The following is a 26427-nucleotide window of genomic DNA, read 5'->3' as shown; positions in this document are numbered from 1 at the left end:
GCGGCGTAGTGGGCCGCCAAGGACATCCGCTAAGCAGCGGCTTGGCGCTGCGGTCGGCAATGGTCGCCTTTCCCGCGGGCGAGAGTGGCGGCCGTAGAGCCGTTTTTCATGGCGTGCGCTTTCGCGCACATTCACGGCCGTTTCAATCCACGTCGTTATGCGATGCTGGAATCGAGAAACGACCTCGAGTCGGAGCGCCAATACACTGCGCGTTATGTCAAGTCGCGACGAGCCGAGCGTGCGCAAAGATAAATCATAAATCGCCGCCGGCTGGCTTCGAGAGCCGCAGAGGCTGGCTTCGTTTCCGCCGGTGTTTCCAAATAGACAATCCGGAATATGCGTTACACGCGAGGGAAATTCACGTTAACCCCCGTCCAGCTGTTGTGACCTCAAGTGAGAATATGGTGCTGACTAGATACCAGATATTTGGGTACTAAAAATGATGTTTTAGACATGGAGTAAAGCTGCGTTAACGTACAAATACATGTAGCTCAAATACCGTCCTTTGTACATGTATAGGCTCAATGTCGATGTGCATCTGGGGATAACTTATAATTGTCTAGAGATTACAGCCCACTAAACCCACGTATTGTGAAATTCTCTTTATTTTCTTGATAAAACGGAATGAGGCTAGCTGCGTAGGTTTAGTGAAATTTAGTGAAGTTTAGTGCAACCAGACACCGCAAGAAAAGTTGTGAAAGCAGTGACAAACAAGCACCCCGTCAAAACTTTCGGGTTTTCATGTTGCGTCCATTTTCATTGACTATTGGTTTGCCTAGTCAAGGTCAGAAGACGGACGCTCGACATCCACCAAAGTTAGGGGTGCACATATTAATATTTTGGAACGTTCGATGATCCAAATGACGCCTTCTGGACTTCTAGATTGCTCGCCAGCCAGAACATTCGACAGTTCTTTCAATACCGAAAACCCGAAAGCAACAGGTTCATTGTGGAAGGTGGCGAACATTTCCTGGAACGTCCAAAAATGATCTCGCATTCCGTGTCAGAGTTGCGCCCTAGCATGAAAGTTTCTCGATTATGTTTAATAAAACCGTGAAGCGTGTGCTGTGCTCAAGTTCGCTGAATCACCTTCGAGTGTATCGTCGCGTAACGTGCAGTTTGAGCCCTTCTGACAGCGATGCTCTCGTCTACTGCGATGTTCCTCACCGGTTTGTGATTTTATAAACAAACTAAGGCTAGGACAGAACCCGGGAAGAAGCTATTTTTAGGTTCTAAAAATTAAACATATGGAAGTACCACTAAAATGCTTCTAGACCCACATTTTGTGCTCATACGTTAAAACGGCCCGACAAGGACCGTAAGGAAAACAAATAAGCATTTTGCCTAAAAATTTCGTTGTCTAGTGATGACCACACACAGCAAGGAAAGAACGTCAGGTGACACAACAGTGGCAATGGTTGGTGATATCGATCCGCAACGGGCTCCACGGCGTACCTTGGCATACCCTCCGTCGTGAGTATACGAACCACGTCCTTTCTTATTTTTTTTTTTTAAAGCCAATAATAGCAACGACTTCTGCAGCGCTTATATTTTTTACCTACTTTCTTTTTCAGCTCCGCTGTCTGGGTCCATTTGAACCGCGCGTGGATTTACAGCAAGGCCTTCCGAACCACCTGCACTGCCAATTCTGTAACGACGAAAATATGCAGCTGTCGTGTGCATCGGCACCTCACTCTGCCTGCGCACAGCTGCGTCATAATCCACACATCATTCGTGCTCGTAAAGGTACCTGCATTCAGGCTGATATACGTTCTGCCCCGGATTCAGACTTCCGGTATAACTGACAGTACACACAACAAACAGGTGCAGCGAAAAGGAAAGCTGAAACATGCTGGGGGTGACGATGAACGTAACTGTAGTTAATTACATGTCGCAGCACTCCTCCTTGTTACATGCACCACCACCTTTTACAAGCTGCAGAGCGTGACGTCATGAACATGCGATGGCGCTGCCGTCAGATTTGCGATCAACTCTACTGGCGTGGATATCCTTCTGAAGACAACGTTACCTGCCAATGACGCTGTAACGAATGGCTCTTGATTAGTTTGATTAAACTAGTTGATTAGTTAGAAGAAGAATAGCTCTATTAAAAGGTCCGGCGAGTTACTCGGGAACTGGGCGAATATCCCGGCCTAGGCTTCGGCCACGAGTCCTTCAAGTCTGGCCGCTTCTTCGGCCCGCTCTTTAGATTGAAATTAAATAGAAACTCCGAATCAGTTTAGACTGAGGAAGTATTACATCAAAACTTCATTTTCATTAATTTGGTGGTAATAAGTTGATTATTAGAAGATAAAGTTGCGATCAAAGTTCAATTTCTTGATTTTCGCGAGCACACCATAGCGCCTTGTATAGCTTGATCACTGAGTTCGTTAACAATTCAGTAGGAAAGATTAAATAGCTTTTCTTTCCTAGGGACGCTATATAAGTAGAAAGTGATTCGTTTTCACTAAAAAAATCACAGTTCCGCCAAGGGTGAAGCAATGAATGCGATAGCAACATTTTAGAATATTACACGAACTGTAAGATTCGTAACTTTAGTGTCAGTATGAAATGAAGTAAACATAAGCTTTCGAAATAAAAACGCGCTGCTGTGCTAGAGCTCCTCTGTTTGAGTCCTGCGATCGGACAATTTCATTTATGTTTGTTAATTAAAGCAAGCGTCTTAGCAACTTTACTACCACTGTTCCGTATCGGTTATGTGTCAAACCTCTTTCCTGGGCCGATACTGGAGTTATTAGTGCACAGCTGCGCCAATAAAGTTACATCATTTTCAGGTTTTAGATTTAAGGTAAAAGACATGCGCTAGCTGCCGGTGTTTTGCTTCATGACATTTGTTTGTAGGCTACCATTATCGAAATTCTGAGGAATAATTTTGTCATGAATGTAAGAGCCGCTATGAGTAACTTTAAGGATAGGATGGATGGTGTTGCAATATGACATGTATATATAGCATGGCATGTCACGTAGCATGCCTACACCTTAATATATACGGAACATCACGCCGACGGCAAAATTCGCTTGGCGTGTCCGTATCATTGCCATCGCAATAAAACGGCGCTACGGCGTCTTGCCACATATAGTGGGAGAAAAATACACCGTGGTGCACGTCTCTGGACTTGCTCTCATTTTGACGCAGAGCCTTCCGTGTATGTTTCGTGTCCGCCCGCATACTCCATAATTATTGCCTGTGATATGTAATATTGATAATGGCGGCAAAGGGCACAATTTTCAAGAGTTATCGGACACACCTAATCGGCTATGGCGTTTTGCGGTGCTATAAGCTCGATGTCTCGGGTTTGGCCGCATTTCGAAGGAGGCAACGGCGAAGCCAGGAATATTTTTCGGGGGCTTGGCACGTACCTACCCGCCCCCCCCCCCCCTCGGCCTGGCTACGCCTCTAAATGTGTGCCAAATGCAATATTGTTATTTGGGTTTTCTTTCGTATATGTAGTACCTTGTTGGAGCACCCCTTTCAAAATAAACGAAATGAAACGCTCGTGTAATTAGATTTATCAGTGCATGTTAGAGAACCCCAGATGGTCAAAAGTAGTCCATAGTGTCCCCCACCATGCTGCGTGCTTCGCATTCAGATCGTGATTTTGGCACTTACAACCACTTAATTTATTTACATTTTTAAACAAGCCTAATCGCAATAAAAGCGTCTCCGTTTACACAGAGCGACATCATTAAGCAGAACTTTCACGCCATCTCAGCACACGCCGCAAAAGCTAACTAATCGATATTTAGAAAGTCGTACTTCAGAGACCATGCATGGATCGGAACGGTGAACGCAGGTAAGTTTCGTATAAATGCGCGGTCACCATGGCCAGCTGCAATATGCATTGCGCGCCACTTCGCGTGCCGATCAATGAGAGACGTGATATCTTGTCATTTTTAAGATCATCCAAAGACAAGCGTTGACGGAAACAACGTTGCACCGGTGTCATCAGTGCGGCTGGACTGTCGAAGCAAAACCTTATAGGGCAGTGTATCTCGAATGAAGGTGCGAGAGGTAACCTTCCTCGTGGGCCAACTCCGACGTCGCCTATTCAAGTACACGTAAAACGCCGAAATACTATTATGAAGCAACCCTCGGACCTACTTGAAAGAAACTTGTCGCAGTCGAGAGTTAAAAGTTAGATTCTACTGACTGCAGAAAGCAGAACTCTGATTTAGGGCCCAAATGTTTTTTTACAAAAGGTTCACGAAAATCGGTAAGGTATAGAAGAATTGAAGCACGAAGTTTACGAATTCGTAATTCTGCACTCAAAACAGATATCGCAGTTCTGCAAATTTCATTCATTAAGGCATCTCAAGCGGACACATTTTATATGCAAATTTCCAGCTCAGTGGCATCTGCAAAGCGCTGTGGCGGCGCCTCTATACACAGAGTTAGTTGCAAGCAACAAATCGGCCGCCGAGACGGCTTAGTTGCTTCGTTGTGCAGACACATTCGTTGTAGTGTTCTTTGTACAGGTGTTTACAATGCGTATGAAAGATATAAATTCAGCTGGGTCGTAATCAGTCCTTCGTTGCACGAGTGATTTCGTTGCAGAGGCATTCGACTGTGTTCAGACGTAGTCGCGGGCTATGTTCTACAAGTCCGCGACGATTTATAGCTGCACCCGTGCTGATACACCATACTGTAGCGATGGTATCACATTTTACGTTTCCTTCTGTGGAGGCTGGGAACCTGCTTCTTCGCTTTAAATGTCTCGCTGATTGCTATGTCGCCGTATCTGCTTGTTCTTCATCTCCGTCATGTTCTTTCTCTCTCTTCTATGTCGGTTGGAGTACACAATATGCCCTTTCTTATTTATTTTACAGCGAAGTTGTTATCCTTTGGTCGGTCGGAATTGTCCTTGGCGCGCTCACCCAAAACACGGCAGCTGTGTTCACCCAACACACGGCGAAAAGGTTTGTGTTTGAATTTCCTAATAACAGAATAACGTTCTCTTGTATATTCGAATTACAATCCGATGATATTATTTCTGCCGGTTGTGTGAAAGTGGTACTTTTCGAATTTTCTGACCCATTTAACTTTGAAAAATTCCATTATTTCAATAACGCACTTGCGCTAGGTGGAGGGCCTACAAGAATGAGGATGTATGCTGTTCTAACGGTACCCCTATGGCCAGATCCTCAAATAGCAGCTGAAAAAGGGCTTTGTCTTTCAGTTTCCGCGTAACAGGTTTACGTTTTCGCCTTATTCGAATAACAATCCGAGGCTATCAATTCTGCAGCTTGTGTGCAAGTCCTATATTTGAAATTTACCTGTGAACATTAATTTATTTCAATAAGGCACTTGCGCTTGGCTGACGGCCTAGAAAAAAATGAGGGTGTATGCTACACTTCCGCACGCATGCGTGAGCGCGTGACGTACGTAACTTGTGGTGGTGGTGCTTGTGTGACGTCGTCTAACTTCAGTTGGGGTGCTGGTGCATGTCTAACGTCCGTTGCTTCGCTACATATCCACTTTCACAGGGTGAAATGGAGGCGGATTTTAATTTTTACTGCCCTCTTGTGTTACGATGTAAGCGCGGTCACCTCATCAATCTTTTTAAAGGCTCCCATTAATCTACTATTACACTATTATCACATCTGCTTATGAGCTATAATTCTATCATCTTTTTATACTCCGCAATGTCAAAGCGGGCTTCTTTGCACGCCCAGCAGTAATGGGAGAAAGCAAGCTTTCAAGGGGACATGAGAAGGACGATTTTCTTTTCTTTTCTCTCTCTCTCTCTCTCCATTCCTTCCTTATCAATTCTAAAGCTATCATTCACCTCCATTTACAATATTATAACAATTAAATGTTTTAAATTCGCCGATTCTTCGTTTACGTTGCGGATAAATGGTGCGGCACTTTTCGCGTTACGGACATATTTCGCTGGGGTACGCGCCCAAAGAATGCTTACGCATTAAAAAAGAAAAGAAAAAAAGAGAAACTTGTTTTCGACGCGCGCTCGTGGGTTTCAAGTCATGCTCGCGGCCAGTGCCCATGGCGAACGTGAAGGCGGCCGCGGAAACGTGTTTGTTCTATCGCCGGGTTATATGTGTATATTACGACGGCGACAGCGCTAACACCAATGTTCCAGTAAAAGGTTCTAGCGCATTCAAAGTTCGGCGGCTATATGGAAGCTACGATTCTTTTTGTTTTTAATTTGATTCACTTTCCCTTTTTTTTAAATCACCAGTTGCGCCGATCGCAGTGATAACGGTGGCGTGCGAGTCAGTGACATACAATCTTTAATGCCCGGGCGTATTAGTGCATGCGCCAAAACAGCTCAGCGTCGTGGTCAAGGAGCGAACATCCTGGGTGTAGGGTCGCCATACTGCATTTCATGTCGACATTGGTTCGCATCGTGCCGGCTGCACTCTTCGTCGTAACTAATATGCCCAGCGGTTCTACTTACGCACTAACAGTTAGTAGCAGCATTAGAACAGCGTTACACGCTACGTGTGTTGCCGCTTCATAATAACCGGCTTCCACTTCTTATAGTCTGCAAAATGTGAGGCGCGCTTCGAGAGACTGTGTGCTTGGCATGCCTGCCGACACAGCAGGCAGCGTGCTCAAACAGCTGCTACCGGGGACGGCTCGATCTGTGCCACAGCTGTTGCCGCGGAAGGTGAGCCGTATCGGCAATTCCTCGCTCGATCTCTGCGACAGCTGTTGCCGCGGAAGTTGAGCCGTATCGGCAATTCCTCGCTCGATCTGTGCGACAGCTGTTGCCGTGGAAGTTGAGCCGTATCGGCAATTCCTCGCTCGATCTGTGCGACAGCTGTTGCCGCGGAAGTTGAGCCGTATCGGCAATTCCTCGCTCGATCTGTGCGACAGCTGTTGCCGCGGAAGTTGAGCCGTATCGGCAATTCCTCGCTCGATCTGTGCGACAGCTGTTACCGCGGAAGTTGAGCCGTATCGGCAATTCCTCGCTCGATCTGTGCGACAGCTGTTGCCGCGGAAGTTGAGCCGTATCGGCAATTCCTCGCTCGATCTGTGCGACAGCTGTTGCCGCGGAAGTTGAGCCGTATCGGCAATTCCTCGCTCGATCTGTGCGACAGCTGTTACCGCGGAAGTTGAGCCGTATCGGCAATTCCTCGCTCGATCTGTGCGACAGCTGTTGCCGCGGAAGTTGAGCCGTATCGGCAATTCCTCGCTCGATCTGTGCGACAGCTGTTGCCGCGGAAGTTGAGCCGTATCGGCAATTCCTCGCTCGATCTGTGCGACAGCTGTTACCGCGGAAGTTGAGCCGTATCGGCAATTCCTCGCTCGATCTGTGCGACAGCTGTTGCCGCGGAAGTTGAGCCGTATCGGCAATTCCTCGCTGTCCGTTCGAGCACTTGGAAAACACGCGATGCTCGGCGCGCAATGCAACCCTCTGGACGTGCGCTACTGTACGCCTAACGCCAACGACTCCCCGGCTAAGCCGGCGAAGCGTATAAGTCGCAAGTAATGCCTGCCGTGTACTCGTTTTTTTTTTGTTTATGCGCTTTCCCACTCCTCCTCGACGTCCGTGCTGTGAACTGTGGATAAGGAACGCTGACCGTGGCAATTAACCGAGGACCAGAGGAGCAACCCGTCGTCACGGCTACCTTCGTTCAGCTAACGGTAAGTAAGAAACTAGGTGATCCCCAAGCTTGCGAGGGTGGCGCGTTTTAGAGAAACTACCTGTCTGTTGAGTTCACCAATGGGCGCTGGCTAGGGTTCCAGTTACGTTCGTAAATTGCGTAAGGTTAGTAGCGGTGTTTAACTAAACCCGCTGGTGCTACTGGCCCATGCCATTCCGAAGCAGTTTTGGGAGTAGCGAAAAATGCATTTTGGAGCAGTAAAATTTACTTTCGGAGCAGGTTTATGAAAGCGACGGCAAACTATATTATATCGGGCTTTTGCAGTGGGCAAGCCACGTGAAAGCAGTAAGTGGTCACTTGCTTATAACCGGAATCCAAACGCTAGAATTGACCCCCGTCACTTTTCATTGCAGTCTTTACTGTGCACCGAGACTAAGTGGTGGTATCCTAAGATGTGCTTAAACACCACATCAACGGCTTAGAAAAGCACGGAAGCACTTGGGCATGCTACGTGCGGAATTTGAAAACGTCTTGAGAACTGCATGATCTCGCTGCTATAAATGTATCTTTGAAGACGGAGCACTGTGAAAAAAAAGGTACGCCAGCGGTATGAACTATTTGCTTATTTGTGACGTATATAATGCGTCAAAATTCATTTAGTATAACAACTAACATATCGTGTTGCCATAGTTGAAACGAGTTATGTATGACGCCTGTAGGGCAGCGGGACTCCTCTTTCGCACTTGGATGGATGGATCGATGGATGTTGTGAGCGTCCCCTTTGGAACGGGGCGGTGGGCTGCGCCACCAAGCTCTTGCTATTATACTGCCGAATGTCCTACCTAGGTTAAAAAAGAGGTAAAGAAAAAAAAACAATACGAACTCCCACAACCAAATTTTCTGACCACCTATTGCGAACTTTGATTTTGTGCGTCTCCGTTTTCTGTCGTTTCCCTACCTTTCTTCCACCAATTCCCTAAAACACTCGCGCCATCTAGTGTCGTCACCGCGCAACCTGCGCGTAGCATCCGAAATGCATGGCGCCTGAGAAACGCGTCGTTTAGAAACCGCGCTCTAAAACCCCTTAAACTTCGTAAAGTAGCGACACTCTCCTTCTCCACTCCTCCGTGTTTCTCCTCTCTTTCACGCTCCCTCCTCGACCGTAGCGCCGCCTACAGTGCTTGAGCGCAGCAACGGCGCGAACATGCGCTCCTCGCCACTCCGTAGACGCCTCTCGAGCAAAAATGGCGCTGATGCACTGCGCGAGGGCCCACGTGCTGCTATTAGGCCAATAGCGACACGGCGTCGGCCTCGACCAGAGCGCGCGAGGAGGAGGCGGCATTCTTCAAAGCGTGGCACTACTTTACGAAGTTTAAGGGGTTTTACCGCGCTCCTCTACGCTGCGGCATCTAGTGGGGTTGCCGCGAAGTCCGCGCGTAGCCTGCTACGTGAGAAGCATGGCGCGCCGGTGCCTCTGCACGCTGAAAATTATTACCTCGCTTGCCGCACACTCATCGGCGCGCACTCAGCAACTCGAGTTGCCGATAGGTTCATTGAAGAGCGGCACATGCCTAGGTGCCTTCGTGGCGCAGCTCGATAAAGCGTTGGCTGAAAGGCGTTCACTGAAAAGCGGCACACTTCTACTGGCACAGGCCCAGCAACCCAAGTTGGCATCAAAGAGGTTCATTGGAGACGAGCACAGACCGACTGGCATATACTCAGTGTTCCAAGTCGGCGTCAGTTTCCTTCGGGCAGCGGTAACTACTACCTACCCAGTCCCGCGTCTACAGTGACCCTTGGTGGGCGTGATAGAGGTTCGTCGAAGGACGGCACATATGTATACATTGCCACATACTCGGTGGCACAAGTTGGTCCGATGGTTGGTTTCGAACCCTGTTACTTCAGCACAACTGCCCGATGTGCTACGTTTTCCACCACTGACTATCTAGCGACCGCAGGTAGGTGGGAACACGGCTGGATATAAACATACCTAGTTAGACACTACATAGATATACACATAGCAACATACATACATAGATAGGCCCCGGAAAGTGGCGTAAAGTTTAATATCTTTGCAGTGTTCTTCAATTGTATTCGAATTAATTTCCTTTTAATGGTTTTAATTTGCAGATGTTTCCTCTGTTGTGCTAATGCTGACATAGGACGCACATTTTGAAAGTTATTGCCAATTACTGTCAGTGTTCTCAACAAACTTCAGTGACCTTGTTTCCATGTTGCTTGAAAACTATATGGTGAGCACTGACCTTCGTAAGTTGTTACCTGTGCTGCATTAAACTTATCTGCCTCTTTTTCCTGCTTTCATCCGCTGTTGCGCAAAACAGTGAAGCGACTTTTTACTGTAAATCACATTTGACTTTTAACGTGCCCACGGCTGTATAGTCTTCCTGTAGTGTCATCTCTTATTTTCATCTTGGAGTTAGGAGGACAGACCTGCAATCATGCCGCACAGTAATCGCAAGTAGTCCACAATTTGCCAGCGATGCACGAATTAAGTGCGCGTTGCGGACAGGCCTATGAATATGGCGAAGTTGACCTGGTATATATTTGATCATCATGTAGAAGGAGGCGTTTGTTTTGATCTAAGCTATTCGTTTCGCGCAAAGCTAAGCAAGTATGAATTCTTACATGCTTTCTCATTTGCTGAAAAAAAAAATATCGGGGAAACTGTGGTAAAGCACCTTCCATGGTGAAGGTGCTTTACAACGCAGGCCTATTTCTCTGCACCGAGTCCGTGCAGTACAAAGCCTGTGGTTCGCACTAGCCAACCATTCACTGGGCACCGACTGAATGAAAGCTTCTCGGACCTGTTAGTAGCACACATTTAGCGAGCTTTTCTTGCTGCGGAAAGCGTAGCAGGCTCTCGTTAGGCGACACGAGCCTTGGCAATAAAGGAGGTGCTGACCCTAGTCCTTACTGCACTGGAGTTAGTGCCAGAAAGATTAAGGAAATTTTTCTTGAGTTGACAGATGTTTCAACGGCGTACGTGCATTGTTTGAGTTTTAGCTTGTTCGCAAATTTCGTACCTTTGACAGTTTACAGGGTTAACGGAGCCGTGGAAGACAGTAGCGAAGCTGGTAGCGACACCCAGTGACACTTAGTCCAACTACACTGTGCTTGAAAATTTTTTGCGTTACTTGGGTGACCTCGACAAATTGAAATAATAAGAAGACTGCGCGTTGTCAAATATGCGTCGATACCGAAGCAGCAGTTAAGTAGAATATGGTAGGAAGGGCTAGGATTAACAAGCGCACATCTTAGACGGTACAAAAGAAGCATACGGAAGGCAAGTGCCTGTATTATTTCATTTTATTGATGATAAATATGTAGAATTACAGGTGGAGTAGACTATACAGTAAGGGGTCCCTTAGTGTTAACACTGCAATGTGACCTCTGTTTATAATAAAAATAAAATAATACAACAAGAAATTGCGAAACAAAAAAGTACATCTGTCACTTTGTAGTGGTACAACAGAACATGCGGTGATAAGAACAAAAAAGAATGAACAATAGTTTACCTCTATTGCTCGCGAAAAAGAAAAAAAAAACAGAAAAGAGGAAGCACCGGTTCAGGCTATTCCTATATAGCACCAACTTCATTAATGCTTATTCTCTGAATGACGCGTCTTACAGGTACTTGAGATACAACTAAATATACACAGCAAATTATCATAAGCAAGAGGAAAGGAAGGTAACATGATGTGATGGATCCCTAACAAAAACAACAGAGCTAAACAAACAACATATTAAACAAAAGCGAAAAAAATAGTTTTAAAGGCTAGCACAATTAGTGACATAGAGTCAACAGTGTCATTGTTATGATGACAGTACAATACGTAGTATGCATATTTAATCCAATATTGGCTATACCAGTTACAATGAGACATGGTGGTCATGTAGGAGAAGGAAAAATAAAGCGTAGAAACCTAATTATAATCAACTGTTCAGAAACGAGCGCACTGCGTATTTAAAACGTGATGATGACGTCACATTTTATGTCTAAAATGTGCGTTTGTTACACCTGCGTGTACTATACCTTGTTTTTTTTTTTTTTTTAGTTAACCTGTACTAGCCGCAAACGAGCAGCGAAATTACAAGAAGCGCAAAAGGATTGGTGCAGCCGTACTACGACCGAGAGAAAAACACTGCAGGTCGCGCGAGCGGTGATATCGGCAACTCCAAAGCAAACACTTGTGCTGAAGAGTTTGTCATCACGAGTGGCTGATACGTGAGTGGCTTTCTCCTCAATCAGAACGTGCATTGTTTTCATAGACGATCCTGGGCTTCGGCGGTTAAAGCACATCGCGAAAGCCTTGCGTAAAAACGCACAGCTCGGTTTACTTTTCGACAGGGTTGAGCGATAGCGGCCGGAGACTGTGGAGATTGCGCTGAAAGGGACTATTGTTTCGATGGCGTAATCGCCAACTAATAATTACCTCAGCTCATCGAGAAGGCGTTCTACTGCTTAAATTCCCTCATGTAAAGAAATAGCAAGACATATGAAAGGAAAGAGAGCGGCCGTGAGGGCTGAGCAGAACGAAATATGCGTTTTGCTATACCCTACACTGAAGGGAGGGGGAGATGGAAAGATACGAAGGAGAGAGAGAGAGAGAGAGCACACGATCACAGCCAGTAACAATTCTGAGGCAACAACAACAACAACCACACAATCACCGCACTCTGTCCCAGCACGGAATCACGTGCAGCGCAATGAGTACTAAGTCAGGCTGAATCCGTTCGTGCGAGTCTGTTGACATTAAAAACTGTGTATGGAATTCTCAGGACAGTTACGTGAACAAAATTTGCGCCCTTTGCGCTTGGCATGAAAATGACGTCATATACAGTTGCTCTCTCTTAATAACTGCGAACACGCTCCCGGTGCCACGCCATTGGTTACTCACCGGTTATCGCAGGTTATCTAAATGGGCACAGGCGTCCGCCGGTCCGACACACGGCTTTCTTTAGGGGCGAGTTGCCTTGGGCTAAACGGAGCCCGTGCCATGCGAAATCCTGCGGAAACCTGTGGGCACACACTGAAACCTCGGAAATGGTTTTATTGTTTCTAACGTGGCTCGATCCTGGAGGCAGTGCAACGTCATTGCAGTAGTCCATCGAGCTAACTAATAAGTGTTCCAGCAACATACCTCATGAAGTGTATGGCAGGAAGCTAAACTTGACTTTGAAGATCATCCTGCAGTGATCCTACCGGGTTTCTTTGTCCCCTTTTTAGCATTAATGGCTCCATGTTTTGCCTATACCGTTGGTGGGCTACGTGAGCAAAATGTGTTTATAAAGGCAGTGGCCGTCTTCGACTCGTCAAACCAGTTTTTTACTTGTGTGTAACGGTTCTCGTGGCACGATATCGAAGGCCTTTCAGCCTAACACAGCGTCTGAAAGCGCCAGCTGTGTCGAGGGAACAATACGAGAAACTGGCGCGTGGCGAACGCGCCAGATGTTTCGAAGCGCTACTTAGGGGCCTGGCAGAAGCATGTGTGCGTGATCGAGGCCTATAAGGGTGAGTGAGTCGGGCTGCTGTGCATTGCAGCTGTGCTGTTGCACCGTCGGTCGTGCCTCTCTATACAGCGTTAGAGGCGAACTTCAACTACAGGAGCTGGGTATCCAACAGAAAGCTCTGAGAGGTGGATCGCGAGAGCGCCACAGCGGGTACGAAATTCGCATGAGTGTAAGGCATACGAGGGATAGAAAAAGCGGCTATAGTTAAGCGAATGTCTTACGAGCAGCGTTACGCTAATCGTTTACATTAACAACCATCGTCCATGGTTTTTGTGTAATTTTTGTTTCGTTTCTGTAACATCGTTTCGAGGTTATGCCTAAACGTTGGTGCCCTATAGGTGAACAATATTAGCGTTTTAATTGTTCGCTCAACCATTTCCAGCGATCGGTCATCGTCTGTCCTTATGCTATATACATTTCCAGATAAGGCTGGGCTAGCTGGTTTTGAGTATTCTAGCATGTACTTACAGCGCAAGAAAAAAAAAGAAAAGAAAACACGAGCACACTAATAAAGAGGGCAGAACGGCGATGAACATAAGACCAAGTTGCTAAGACACGTGAGAAGCGCAGTTCATCAGCATTGCTGGTGGCGAAAATGCGCTGTGTCTAAATCAAGAAGCACACGTTCAGCATCCGCCCTGATTCACACAGCGTGTTCGCTTCATAGCGCTGAAAATGAAAATATCTCCGATTGCTCCTTTACCCGAAGGTGTCGCAGTGGACACATATTGCCGAAAGAGACAGTATACGTTCTGTCACTATGTCGCTTGTGTCCGGCACTTAACCGGTCATTGGCCACGCAACTCGACATGCGCCGTCCAGTCCCTCCTTGCATAAGGAGAAAGAGTAATACGAAAGGCGTGGAGATAGGGGAATGAGGTAACGTTCCTGCACGCCTCCTTATCTTTCGAGCACGCACGCAGCGTGTGCAAGGCTGGCGTTATGCACGCGCGTGTGTGACTCGGGCACGCGCCTTTATCGAAGCGAAGTTACAGCCACACACTGCGCTCAGCATAGATAGGCATACTTGCGAGCGTGATAGGGGGCTAACAACGTCACATAACAGCTCTCACGCAGCTCGTGAAAGTTTTGTGGCGCGCGATGATTCCTTATCGTGCAGACCATGTGGCAGGAATTATCGCGCACGTACGAAGGTGCGGGCGTGCCTTAACTGCCGTCCTTGCACTAACTGCTGCCCTGTAGAGCGAATGTGACGCAACGTTTTGATGAGTGAAATAAATGTGGAAATCAGCCCCGATGAAAGCCTTAGAAGCTAAAGAGCAACGCTTGTACAGGCGAGTGCTGTTTCTGTTTTCGTTGCTTCCGAATACGGTTGGGACTAACAAAACGTCGAGACGCTCAAATCCCCTTACTTATCTGGCTCAGTGCACAGCGAATGCCTCGAATTTGGCTGTCTTGCTGCCACGAAGCAGTGTATCTGACGGGTTTATTTGCTCTCAGGCGTCTGCTCTCAAGGCGTCACGTTCTAATGTGTGACGCCTACGGCTAAAAATGATGTTCCACCTCCGCCACCTTCACCCGTTAGAGGCACGTTCCTGCTGCAGCAAAAGTCGGGAGACGATTCGCTCAGCAAGTCGTAATGGCACGCCAAGGAACAACCGCAGGGTACGTCCGCTTCTCAGAAGTGCTGGGATTCGGAGTGTGTGAAAGCGTTAACTAGTGAGGCCGCCTAGCTAAGGGGGAGGCGTTTAGAGTATTAAGGCTAAACCCCATGAGCGCGATTTTGTGCGCGACAGCTTCGAGCGACGGCTTCAAGCGACGGATCGGGCCGTCGCGTGAACAGATCGCTCGGTCTTGTCGCGCGATCGCACGGTTCTGCAAATCTAGAATTCGTCGCTCGTCGCCCGGAAGTGCTATGAGCGACTAGCCAATAGCGCGAAGCCGGAACTGGATGTACATAACTCAAGTACTTCCGATTGTCGCAGGGAACGAGCAAACGATGGAATTTTTATACGTGCAAGGATAAGAACCTACTGCAAGACTTTCAGAAATATTTTATGCTGCTTTTTATAGTAAAACACATCAACTTAAGGTAATAAAGCACGCGTCACGCTAGTTTCGGCGCCTATATTGCTGCCCTCATACCGGCAACACTGGGGAGACGTCGCTCGAAGTCATCGCTCGCATGGGGTGCAACTTGTAGGCGACGAGCGAACGCGACAGCCATCTCCATCGCGTCGCTTGTCGCTGTCGTGTGCAAGATCGCTTGCATGGGGTTTATACTTTAGTGGAGAGAAAAAAGCGTTGGAAGACGATTCAACCTCTATTTGAAGTCAATCAAACATATAATGCCTTCGTGAGCGAGTTCGCGGTGAGAACGGGGTGGAGTCACTGCGCACAGTACTCTAGCTTCTTACCTCTCGCGAAATGGGAGTAGGAGGAGCGTGCGGCTGCTTAAATTTTGTTGGCTGCATTGTCTTCGGGGTCGGCCCACTAAAGAGGCTGGAAACACCCGATACGGAAAAGCGGGGAAGCGGAGGGAGGGAGGGAGGGAGGGAGGCGGCAAGTTGCTAGGCAATACATTGTCCGTAATTGCAATGAAACGATTGGTAGAGCCTGTAGGTCGTTACAGGCTCTACTGTAACTGTACTGTACTGTACTGTAATTGTACTGTAACTGTACAACATGGAGATCGGTTTTAACGAAAAAGGAAAATATCAAGGAACGATACCCGAATGCTATGCTGCAATAGATGTGGTAAAACCGGTTTAGCTCAAGCAGGCTATAGGTGTCCATTTGTTGCCGCCTATTTTTGAACGAGATGCCGATAGAAATCATCACATCACTTGTCATCATCTTCAAGGCTACTCCTTGTACACATGCTCAAGTGCCCAAGAAAGTGGTTGTGAGGATGGCCGCTGCGGCGTCTCGGTCTGTAAAAGCAACGCATGAGCAATGCTGGTTCGAATCTCGCCTGCAGTATGCTATCTTTTCGTCCATTTGCGTTTCCTTTTACTTTATTATTTCCTTATTTCAACTGAACACGGCAACTACAATCAACCACAAAATTTTTACGGAACACGAAATTTGAGAAAAAGCCGAATATCTGCGCAGTCGCACAACGCAGCCTAGTATTCGCACTTAGAGCCTATATATACTAGTATATGGTTAACAACATTGTGATGTTCCGTTTTGCTAACTATACTTTTACAGGCTCCTCGGAAACTGAACGTTTTCTGACACCCCGTGGTCTGTAAACCTTTGTGGCCGAGTGTACTTCCCCTGTGCTCCCTAGTGCTTCATTGTTTCTCCGCATGGTTATGACTAACAATTCACCGAGCCCTTCGGATCGACTCATTCTTCTCGCTCTGAGACCATTAAGGTGTTGTTTGCTTGCTTGCTTGTTTGCTTGCTTGCTTAACAAGTTTATCTATCTCTTCGGATGAAGATCATCCTTTGCAATCGGATGAGAAGGCAACGGGGGCTTTTTTAGATTACGGTTTTTTTTTTTGGAGACCGCAAGCTAAGCCGCTCGTGCTTACATACAGAACGTACACGCTCTCGAAGAGTATTTCTTGGATGGGCCGGTCCATGTCAACGGTGTAGTGTACGCTTCAGGTATATTGCCGACCTGCAGTCTCGGGCTACAAAAATGGCGGACGCCAAGTCCCGAGTATGGTGCTAGCTAAACTGGACGTCTTACGTGAGCCTCATGTGAAAGTGGACATTTTTGCCGTTACAGGAGTGTGAGTTAGTTGCACAGCCTAGCGTAACGTTTCTCTTTGCTGCTCCAACAGGTGCTGCCAGAATCGGCGGTATAGCCGGCCCGACGAAAGCGGCGACACGTCGGCGCATGTCTACAGCAGAAACGAGGCGGAATCGTAAGTGGAAAGATCTCGTTTTTTTTTCTTCTCTGCATTCTGTTCTTCTTATTTCTCCCGACAATAAGACGTGATGATGGCACTTGCGACAGATGCCACCATAGCTAGACGTCATACTCCTTAAAAGTTATCATAAAAAATATAGAGATACTAGAAATGGGGGGAGGGTTGAAGGGCAGGGGAAGTTTTTTTTTTAAGCGTTCTGGGTTGATTTCTTTCTATTGATATCTTTCTTCCACAGAACCTTATTATCTGTAAGCCATAAATTTCAAATTGCTCTTAATTGTCACATCCAAGGCCATCACCCACTGTGGGTAAGCGCCATTGACATGGCTTAGCAAGTCTGCGGGCACGGTAAAAAGTGAAATTTCCGGTGTCCCTGAAGTGTGATTCATTGAGGAAGCTAAACTTTGCAGTATCTATTTAGCAAGGACAGTTTAGTTACTTTTTTTCTCTTTCACGCTGCGAATGGGAAACCAAAAGGACGCCCAACAAGGCCACTGATCGAATGACTCTGGCAAGGCCCGTACCTACTTATAGTAAGTGCAACAACGTTGTAAAGTTGCACGAGCTGGTTAACAGTGACAGATAGCGTGAAATAAACATGGAAAAAAAATATGCCTGGAGGAATTCACAACGCCTGTTTCACAAAGATGGCACTCTGTCAATGAGAGCAGCTGGCGTATGCGTCACGAACGCGACCTTTGCTGTGGTATTGACACGCATTGTGGTCCTTTCGGCAACACAGCATCTCCTGTTTAAATTTAGTCCCGAACGCAGACCAGATTTCAGCTGGCACAGAATTTTCTTTTTCTTCGCGGGCAGAATTTCCAAGTGCGGCCTTGGGAATTTAGCCTCTTCCTCACAGTCGCTCTGGATAGAGCCGCGGTACCAGAAAGAGACCTTGAGTTAACAGGGCTGCTCAATTTTGAGCCGTAACGTCATGAAACAAGGCCGGCAGATCCATACATTCCAATAAGAGTCGCGGGAGACGTCTAGGGTTGCCATTTTTGTTTCAAAGCATGGTACATTGATGATGTACTGTCGATAACTGTGAGAATGATCATGAGAATTAGTGAATGTACGAGCGTGAGCTTTCTTTCCTGCATTTCCCTTATCATTTATCTTGCCTCCATTTGCAACATGACGCCCAGTTTTACTCCCGTGTTATACGTCATTGGTCTTGTATATGTCACCGGTGATGCGTCCGACCAACTTTCACGTGATCTGCTTGACGTCTGGGCGCCCAAGCTATGCATGGCCGACGTCGCGGACGTGCTCGAGTTCTACAATACCGCCATCCTTCAGCGTTTCGACGAGCAGACGGCATATCTTGGCGGAACCCGCCCGACTGGAAGCGGAATCTTCCACAAGATAGGCGTTATATCATCAGGAAGTTGCAAGCTGGGCAACCTTGAAGTTTCCTCTTTCTAAGAGGATACAACTCGACTGAAAGAGTTGGCGCGTATTTTGTTTCCAATCAAAGCTTGTATTGGCTCACAAGTTTCGGTGCCGGTATGGTCGTGACAAAACCCAATTGCTCCCAGAGCAGAGCAGCTGCGGGAAAGGGTGGTTTAACGAGTTGCCAGCTGCGCCGGCACCGTTGCATGAGTCATTAGCAAGGATTCCAGTTGCATAGGCGCGTGCTCGCTCCACGCGCAATTAATCAAAGCCGTTTCGCTTCAGCCGGGGAGGGAAAGGGCAGGAAAGGGCTTCGCGCACGCTGCCCCGGCTTCGTTTCTGGTCAGTTCTGTCTCGGAAAACGGATGGGTCGGCCACGCGTTGCGCGTTCCCCCGAGGAACGGGCAGCCTTCGACGAGTGGCGGCGAGAACTCGCCCGTGAAAGGGCTCGCCGTCGGCGCGCCGATCCAGCTGTTAGAGCCGCCCGAGCCCAGGGAATCCGACAGCAACGAGAAGTTCCCGAGCTGAGGGAGCGGGAGGCCAGAGCATACCGGCACCGTTACCTGTGCGTCACCTAACTGTGACAAAGGTCAGGTGCACGCAGGACAAGCTTCGCTTAACCCATGCATTTTCCGGTAGGGGAAAGGATCGTCATTTCTAAATCAGCCTCTCTTACCTCAAGTTTACCGCTATTAGTGGTTCTCAGATTTATCTCCCTACGAATCACGAACGAGGGGATAGCGTACTTTTAAAACTGACTTAGAATGTTTCTCAGTGGATTATTCAGCCTGTACAACAAGCAGCCTCAAAGCACAGTTAGAGATATATGACCACTCGCCGAGCTTCATCCTGAGGCGTTTCTTCGTCCCAGTCGCAAAAACTTCTTGTTCAGAGTGCCTATCTTTGAGAGCATATAGTTATAAAAGTTGCAATGAATTCTGAGTTCATACATCTAATCCGGCCCATTACACTTCGTAAAACGTGAATTTTTTTTCTTTATGAAATAATTTATAAACCACTTTGTGGAAGGTGTAAACGCCACACCATCAAAATTCCGAAGTCTTGGAGGGGTCCTTGTAGTATTCGTAGTTCGGTTGTTACTGTAATTGATACTATATAGCTTCGTAGTTCGGTTGTTACTGTAATTGATACTATATAGCTACTTAAAAAATTCTGTTCACTATATTCTACCCCATTTCGCGTTCATAATTCTCTGAACGGATGTTTAGCGGATGTTCACGTACATTTAGCGGATTATAGCGAATATGTAGCATTGGTAAGTTAAATGTTTGCAAAAAAAAATATGACGCTGGGTGGAATCGTCTCCCATCAAAACCTTAACTACCCGCCGCGGTAGCTTGGTGGCTATGGCATTACTCTTCAGAGCTCGAGGTCGCAGGTTGGATCCCAGAAGCGGCCGGCCCACTTCAGCGGGGTCGAATTACGTGAAAGCTCGTGTGCTTAGATTTCGGTGCACGTTAAATAATCCCAGGTGGCCAAATTTATTCCGGACTTACCCCGCTACGGCGTGACCAATAAATAATGAGATCGTGGTTTTGGCACGTAAAACTGCTGTGCTGTTATTTTTCCGCTGGTGCGCGGGCATTATCGTACGATTTGACCATTTCAGGTCGTTTAGCGTGCAAATATATATGTATGTATATGCAAACAGGCGAATGCCACGAGCATACAGCATAAAATTAACATACAAGTAGAAAGAGACGCCCCTTGCGTTACGCTAATACAACATAATTGTATCGAGAGTTGTAATTGTGCAATAGCAGAATGTAACAGGAAAATGGTTTGAACAGCAGTTTCTTGTATAATTTATTTTTCCTTACGCGTGAATAATGTTCGTTTTTGTGGAAAAGAAAGAAATGAGAACTTCATTCTATTTCTATTTCTATTCTATTTCTTCATTCATTCTATTTTCTAAGGCATACTATGGAGCCAGCTCTTTGCACGTTTCACTTCAGTTGGCGCAGAATGCCTTGGACCGTGCAATGTATAGCGTTCGTGTGTGCTCGAAGACACGACTTAGGCCCTTTAATGAGCGGGCTTGAGTCCGACCCGGGCCCGTGGTTTCGAGTCCGGCCCGGACCCGCGGCCTCGTGCCCGAACCCAGCCCGGTCCCGCGGATTCAAGCCCGGGCCTGGCCCGAGCCCACCGAAATAAGCTTCGGACAGTCCGGGATCATGCAGTGCTCCAAGTCTCCTTCCCAAGCGCGCTGAAGGAACCAGTTTTGAAGACGACTTGTAAAGGTAGCTTTCCTGCAAGGTAGTTTGTCGAACTAATCCTGGCGTAGTTATTTCCGCAAACAGTGTGTAGAAGCGCAGTTTGCGTGCATTATGACATAAAAAATGTAGAGTTGCCCTCAAGATGGAACCATGTGCAAGAGACAAGCCCCAGCATTTTCAGCAAGCAATTCAGTCTTCGTTTGAACAATGACTGGTGTCGCAACTAGTTGGGCGAATTTGTAGGGCAGAGAAGCGTACTTGGGAATTAGGAAACGGGTGTATTCTAGGGCAGGTACGCCGGAAAAGAAGAGAGAATATATATTAGTCCGCTAAAGCGAGAATGATTAGAGGATCCGAGTGGCTCAGTGTTTTCTTAGACACAACCATACGATGTAACAAACAGTGAAGCCAGATAAAGCGCAGACGCAAGGTAATCGCTACGTCTAATTGAAACGTAGAAGTAATAAATCGAAGGGAGGTGAAAGTGAGCGTAAGGACAACTCGCCCCACGTTGGAGTCGAACCCGTGTCTTTCGTATTAAGCATGCGGTACTGTATGGATTGAGGTACCACGGCGGCCGTCCTCCCGTCCACTTTCTTGGGTATTTCCGTGATTTGTGTGCGAGCGCAAGGTTGGGCCACGGGAGTGTTAGCAAGCGCCTCTCACGGCCAAGGCGGCACTTCCGTGAGCGTATTTATTCCCAGAGTACAGCTGTTTATACACCGTAGCGACGACCCTTGACGTGCGGGCTGCTGTCACTTTTAGAAAACTTGTAGTTTTGCTCTATCCATCGGAACCAAGCCTAGAAATGTGTGCAGCCTTTACGACTTCACGCGACAATTTATGCTTCTTATGACAGCGCATACAGTGGAAACGTGTTCGTAAAATTTACCCAAGTGGTCACCGATGTGAATCGAGCCCAGTGCTGCTTAATACCGGCATTGTGTGCGCGTGTGTTAACGCTTTCGTTTCACGCTGCCTCGCTCTCTCAACACAGGTCCGAGGAGACCCAGCGTTCCACCGGTCGAGCTCAGTACAGGCGTCACTCAAGCAACGCGACAAGCGGTGATGTCAACGCGTCCATGACTTTCATCAGTCACGTAAGTGAAACCGTATGCCTCTTACCTCTGTACTAAACTGTGTCGCCTACACAGCAAGAAAAATTGTCTGTCACGGAATCGGCTGCTTCCTGGCTCGAAGTGGCGCTAAAGACATTATTGGTGTCTGCTTCCAACGGCACATAGTTGCACCTGTGCGCAGTAGGCTGTTGAATTCCGAGACCCTTCATGGGAACACAATTGACTGCGGGTCTGTGTAAAGCCATTTTCTCCCTCTGATTCATCAAGTAAGAACAGCCCCTGGGTATGATGAATACTAAGTACAGTAGGTTCCCATTAAAACTAACTATAATGAATCGTTAATATCTGCTCGCCGCATGAAAAGTTCGTCTTAAAGAAAGGATCTGACTGACAGAACGCATTATTCCAGGTAAACCACGCAAACAAAGAAATGAAACTGCGCCAAAAGCAAAAGGCAGATGCAAGTGCTTTAAGAACACTTAGGCTATTCAATAACTGTTGCTTGCCGGCATTTCACAGACCTTTGCGCTGTCACAATAGCTGAAATGTTACTTTGGCGTAATAATTCTGAGGAAACCCGCGAATTACGGAAGTACTTAATGAAGGGAAAATTAGAAGTTCACCCAAACGTAGCTAAGTCCTACAAAGGAAACCCATACGGATTCCTCGAAAGAAAAGCTTGGTAGTTGAAGAAAAATTCGTCCTGGTCCGGGACTCGAACCCAAGACCACCGCCTTTCCGGGGCAGCCGCGCTACCATCTGAGCTAACCAGGCGGCTAGCAGGTGGTTCAGCACAGTGCGTTGGCGGGCTAGTTGGTGCGAATCCATGAATACTTTGTTTAGCCTTGTCCTGGTCTTGTCCTGGTCGTCTTTCTTGTGCCTGTCGTTTTGCGCTAAACAAAGTATTCAGCAGGTGGTTCCTTCGACTTCGCCTGCCATCTGCTAGCCGCCTGGTTAGCTCATATCGTAGAGCGGCTACCCTGGGAAGGTGGTGGTCCCGTGTTCGAGTCCCGGAGCAAGACGAATTTTTCAACTGCTAAGGTTTTTTTTTTTTTTTCGAGGAACCCGTATGGGTTTCCTTTGTAACACTTAGCTAGGTTTTGGTGGATGTCTCATTTTCCCTTTATTAAATTTTACTTTCCTTGCAAAAAAGTTTCTTCATTCTCCTCGTGTTGCTGAAGAAATGCACCAAAGGATACAGGCCATATATCAGCTACATAATGTGTGAACGCCGCTGTGCGGTCTCTTCACCATAATTGTTTGGCTGCAGGGGCACATCGAGGGTCTTTTTAGTCACCCTGTTCGGTGTCAGCCCTGCGGGTTTCCACATCCTTGTCGACATTTGCGTAGCTGTTTACGTGTGCAGAATCAGTGTTTGCTTCTTATGTAGCTAGAGTCACTTACTCCAAGTCTGTCGATAAGGACATTTTGCTAGGCCGAGTAGCGGGCGTCATGGACGGAAGTGCGATTTAGCCGAATTAGCGTTCCGTTTTAAGCTGATTCCTTTCGCGTCGGGCCTATCTGAAACCAACGAAATGCGCAGTGTTCCTCATACCCGAAAATGCGCCTTAACCGGCGTCATCTTAACAGCACCTTTCTGTAAAAGAAAATGATAGGGGTTGGCAAGTGGGCCGGAGGAGAAAGCGCCGAGTGTGTCTCACAAATAGTATAACGGCGTCGCCACATGGCGCCTACGCGCTCGAGATCTTCGTGGCATCGGGCCGCATTTAAGTGTCTTTTCTGCTTGCATGCTTGTACTACATCTACCGCTACCCCTTGCCTAATATCATAATTCATTATCGTAAAGGGTAAGTGGTAACACCTAACCTACACACAGGATTGTACAATAGTTGATCGTGCCCCTCCCCCCTCCTATCATTTCCCCGACTATTGTGCTAATGGGAGAACGGCCTTTAGCAGTACGCCGAATGAATGAATGAATGAATGAATGAATGAATGAATGAATGAATGAATGAATGAATGCAACGAAATACCTCACTTTATTGTCGAGGCTCTCTAGAGAAGCCCCGATTTGCTGGATTTCGTTAGTTCGTATACGTATGCTTGCAGCTCAGCTAGACCCTGGTTGGCGACCACTTCACGAAGACCACTAAGCAGCAGTGCCCACCGAGGCCCAGATCCGCGCCCGAGGGCTACAGCCGAGGTCCTGCACCAAGACACCACGGCCAAGGAACGTCGGGAAATCTGTGGACAGCGCTGAAGAAGGAAAGAGAAGGCATACGGTGTACAAGGCACCACTCGCCTCGCTGACGCGAAGTGACACAATCTTGAATTCATAGAAACAAATAAAGAGCAAGCAGTCACTCAAATCGTACTGGTATAGAGTGTCCTTCAAGCACTGTGATTTCATTTAAAAGGACAAAGAAAAGCACGGAGTCCAAATTATACTGGTAGAGTGTTCTTCCGGACCGCTGATTTTAATTTTAGGGGATTAAGGAGGATAATTACAGTGGAGCAGCTGAAGGCCCAGCTTCCTTTTCTTACGTATTCTTGGAAACTGCACAAATTTCACTATATTCCCGTCTTTGGGCCTTTTATTTGTTTTGTTTTTCTTGTACATACAAGCCTCTGGCTTCGTTAGGAAGAAGCGTAATCTAATTGTTTATCGATGAACAATTATCCCCAAGCAGGCACTCTCAAACCAATGAAGCAACCTTGAGCTACTGACGGATCTCCAAGGAAGCATTTCCACCAGTGCTTACTGTTTGAATCTTTCCTTGCTTAGGAACATCCACTTACTTTAAGACTGAACATTAAGGCATTTTAAAAATAACATCAATGAGAAAATGCTCACATTGCTCACGTAATTGCAAGAAAAAAGGGGGAGAAAGGAAGAACACGAAGGGGAGTCGCTACAGCACTGCAGCCTGGATCGCACTTGTATAGAGTGGTCGATTGGCTGTCAACGTCCGCAGTTACTACCTTGAGGCAGCTGCAAGGTTGCACTTGCGTTCATCCTATAGCACGTGCACCTGACATGCCAGTTGACCATGCGTGGCCTCATTGCGGCGTTGGCCCCCCTGTGCTTTTCCTGGTAAACGACGGCCAAATAGACCGATTGACCACTCTAGTCAAGTGTGGTTCAGGGTGTACATGAAAACCATCACTAAGACTTATGAACACACGACCTTACTAACAAATAAGTATCGGGGAAACGAAAGCCATCATATCAAGGAAGGATTAAAAACAAGGTAAGTACAAGCTGACCCAAAAATAGCGACGGACACCCGAGCAAGCGCGACGCAGACTGCAATCTCCGTAGAACGGTAAGACAAATTAGACGAGCCTCCATGATCTCCATGAAAGGTAAGAAAAAAAGAAATGCTACGGCGTCTCTATACGGCAAACATGGCATTTTATGGCTCCGCCCTCATACTCTCGATATCGTGCGCAAGATGCTCAAGGAGGCCAGACCGGATGTTCCAGATCCTTTTATTTATTGGATAACGGACAACCAAATGGCGCTTCCACCATGAGGCCACTTAAATGAGCGAACATAATTGGTTGGCGCATGTATACAAGTTGAGCAGCAGTGTCCTTGCCACTACAGTCTTAGTAGGTCGCTCTGCGATGGAGCGTCACCAAACAATTTCGAATTCTGGTCGTGAATAACGTAAATGAATGGCTTTGGAAAAAGAAGAGAGTGCGACGTGATAGGCAAGCGGTAGCTTTTAGCCCCTTCGAGCATTCTAGAGGGCGCGGCGAGCGTGACACGGGCGTCGCTATAAGGTACCACGAACCATAACGTTTCCTACAAAACTATCTAACGGAGAATCTAGAGCTGGTGACGCTGGTGTATCGTCATTGAAGGTGAAATTGAGATTAGCTGCCTGACGTCAAATTCTCTCTCCCTCTCTTTTACTTTGTTTTTGTAAAGGTTCAGAGGTAATTGATACTCCTGTGTCTATGCCCGCATCCCTAAAGGGTCGCACTGTTCTTTACGAATAAAAATTTGTTCCAAATTAGCCTGCGAAGTTTAAAATATGCAGGTCTAGGAAAAGAGGAGCATCTGTGTTTAGAAGTATTCTGAGCAAAGAAAAAAAAAACTTCTTTCAAGCGAACTACTGCGCCGATTGCAATGCAAGGTCTCCACGCACTTCGAATGGGTCCGCTTTCAGCTCCCTGTTCCAGATACTCACGAAACCACCAAAACTTTGCTTAAATATTGTAGTTTTGGTAACTTGGTCGCTAAATCAAACTCAAAATTATCTATATAAGCCTGTTGCCGAGGCTATGTACCGATTGAGGTCGTGGACAAATGGTTTCGACGAACGCTGATCGTGCTGTCAGATAAGATGAAGGCTAGGTCGCTGGTTCGATTCCGGCGCCTTGGTATTTATTGCTACCTTTTTTTATGTAGTTCCACTCACACTTAAATATTGGCTGCACAGGTTACATATCTGTTAGGGCAGTTCCAGGTCAAAGATTGCGTAAAGAAGCTCCTAACCAATGCGACGCTTCGCCATTTCATAAGACCGTTCGAATGTTAACTGAAGTAACGGCTCCCTCGAACGCACTGTAGTAGCGTTGAAAAACTGTTGTCACAAGTTTTGCCTACAAGCGGTCGAATACATACGTCAAGTGGTGGTTCGCGTTGTCGCTTAAAATATTAAGGCCTCAGGTTTATCAACATACAATACAATGCGCTGCGATAAGTGGGCTTCACCAAAGCACAGACCGTGGGAAATTTTTCAGGTACTTTTGGGCCCATCCGACCCCCCCCCC

The 26427-nt window shown here is 47.1% G+C and overlaps 1 protein-coding gene across 5 annotated transcripts; it reads left to right on the top strand.

Annotated features, from left to right (window-relative positions):
* The first annotated feature begins 12329 nt into the window (after positions 1-12329).
* LOC142560277 (uncharacterized) lies at positions 12330-24259 on the top strand. Of its 5 annotated transcripts, none has more exons than XR_012823336.1 (5): positions 12330-14748; positions 16881-16964; positions 20342-20626; positions 21600-21702; positions 23761-24259. XR_012823336.1 is itself a non-coding variant. In XM_075672240.1 (4 exons), the coding sequence occupies exons 1-4, from the start codon at positions 14723-14725 to the stop codon at positions 23950-23952; spliced, it is 405 nt and encodes a 134-aa protein (XP_075528355.1). In that variant the 5' UTR covers positions 12373-14722; the 3' UTR covers positions 23953-24259. The 5 variants fall into 5 exon arrangements, 3 of the variants coding, with proteins under 3 accessions (XP_075528357.1, XP_075528355.1, XP_075528358.1); XR_012823337.1 differs by having other exon boundaries at positions 23752-24259; XM_075672240.1 differs by lacking the exon at positions 20342-20626 and having other exon boundaries at positions 12373-14748.
* Positions 24260-26427: the final 2168 nt, after the last annotated feature.

This window comes from Dermacentor variabilis, chromosome 10 (assembly GCF_050947875.1).
Source record: "Dermacentor variabilis isolate Ectoservices chromosome 10, ASM5094787v1, whole genome shotgun sequence".
NCBI lineage: Eukaryota > Metazoa > Arthropoda > Arachnida > Ixodida > Ixodidae > Dermacentor > Dermacentor variabilis.
Note: the sequence above shows the minus strand (reverse complement) of the source record. Positions and strands in the feature narration are given on the sequence as shown.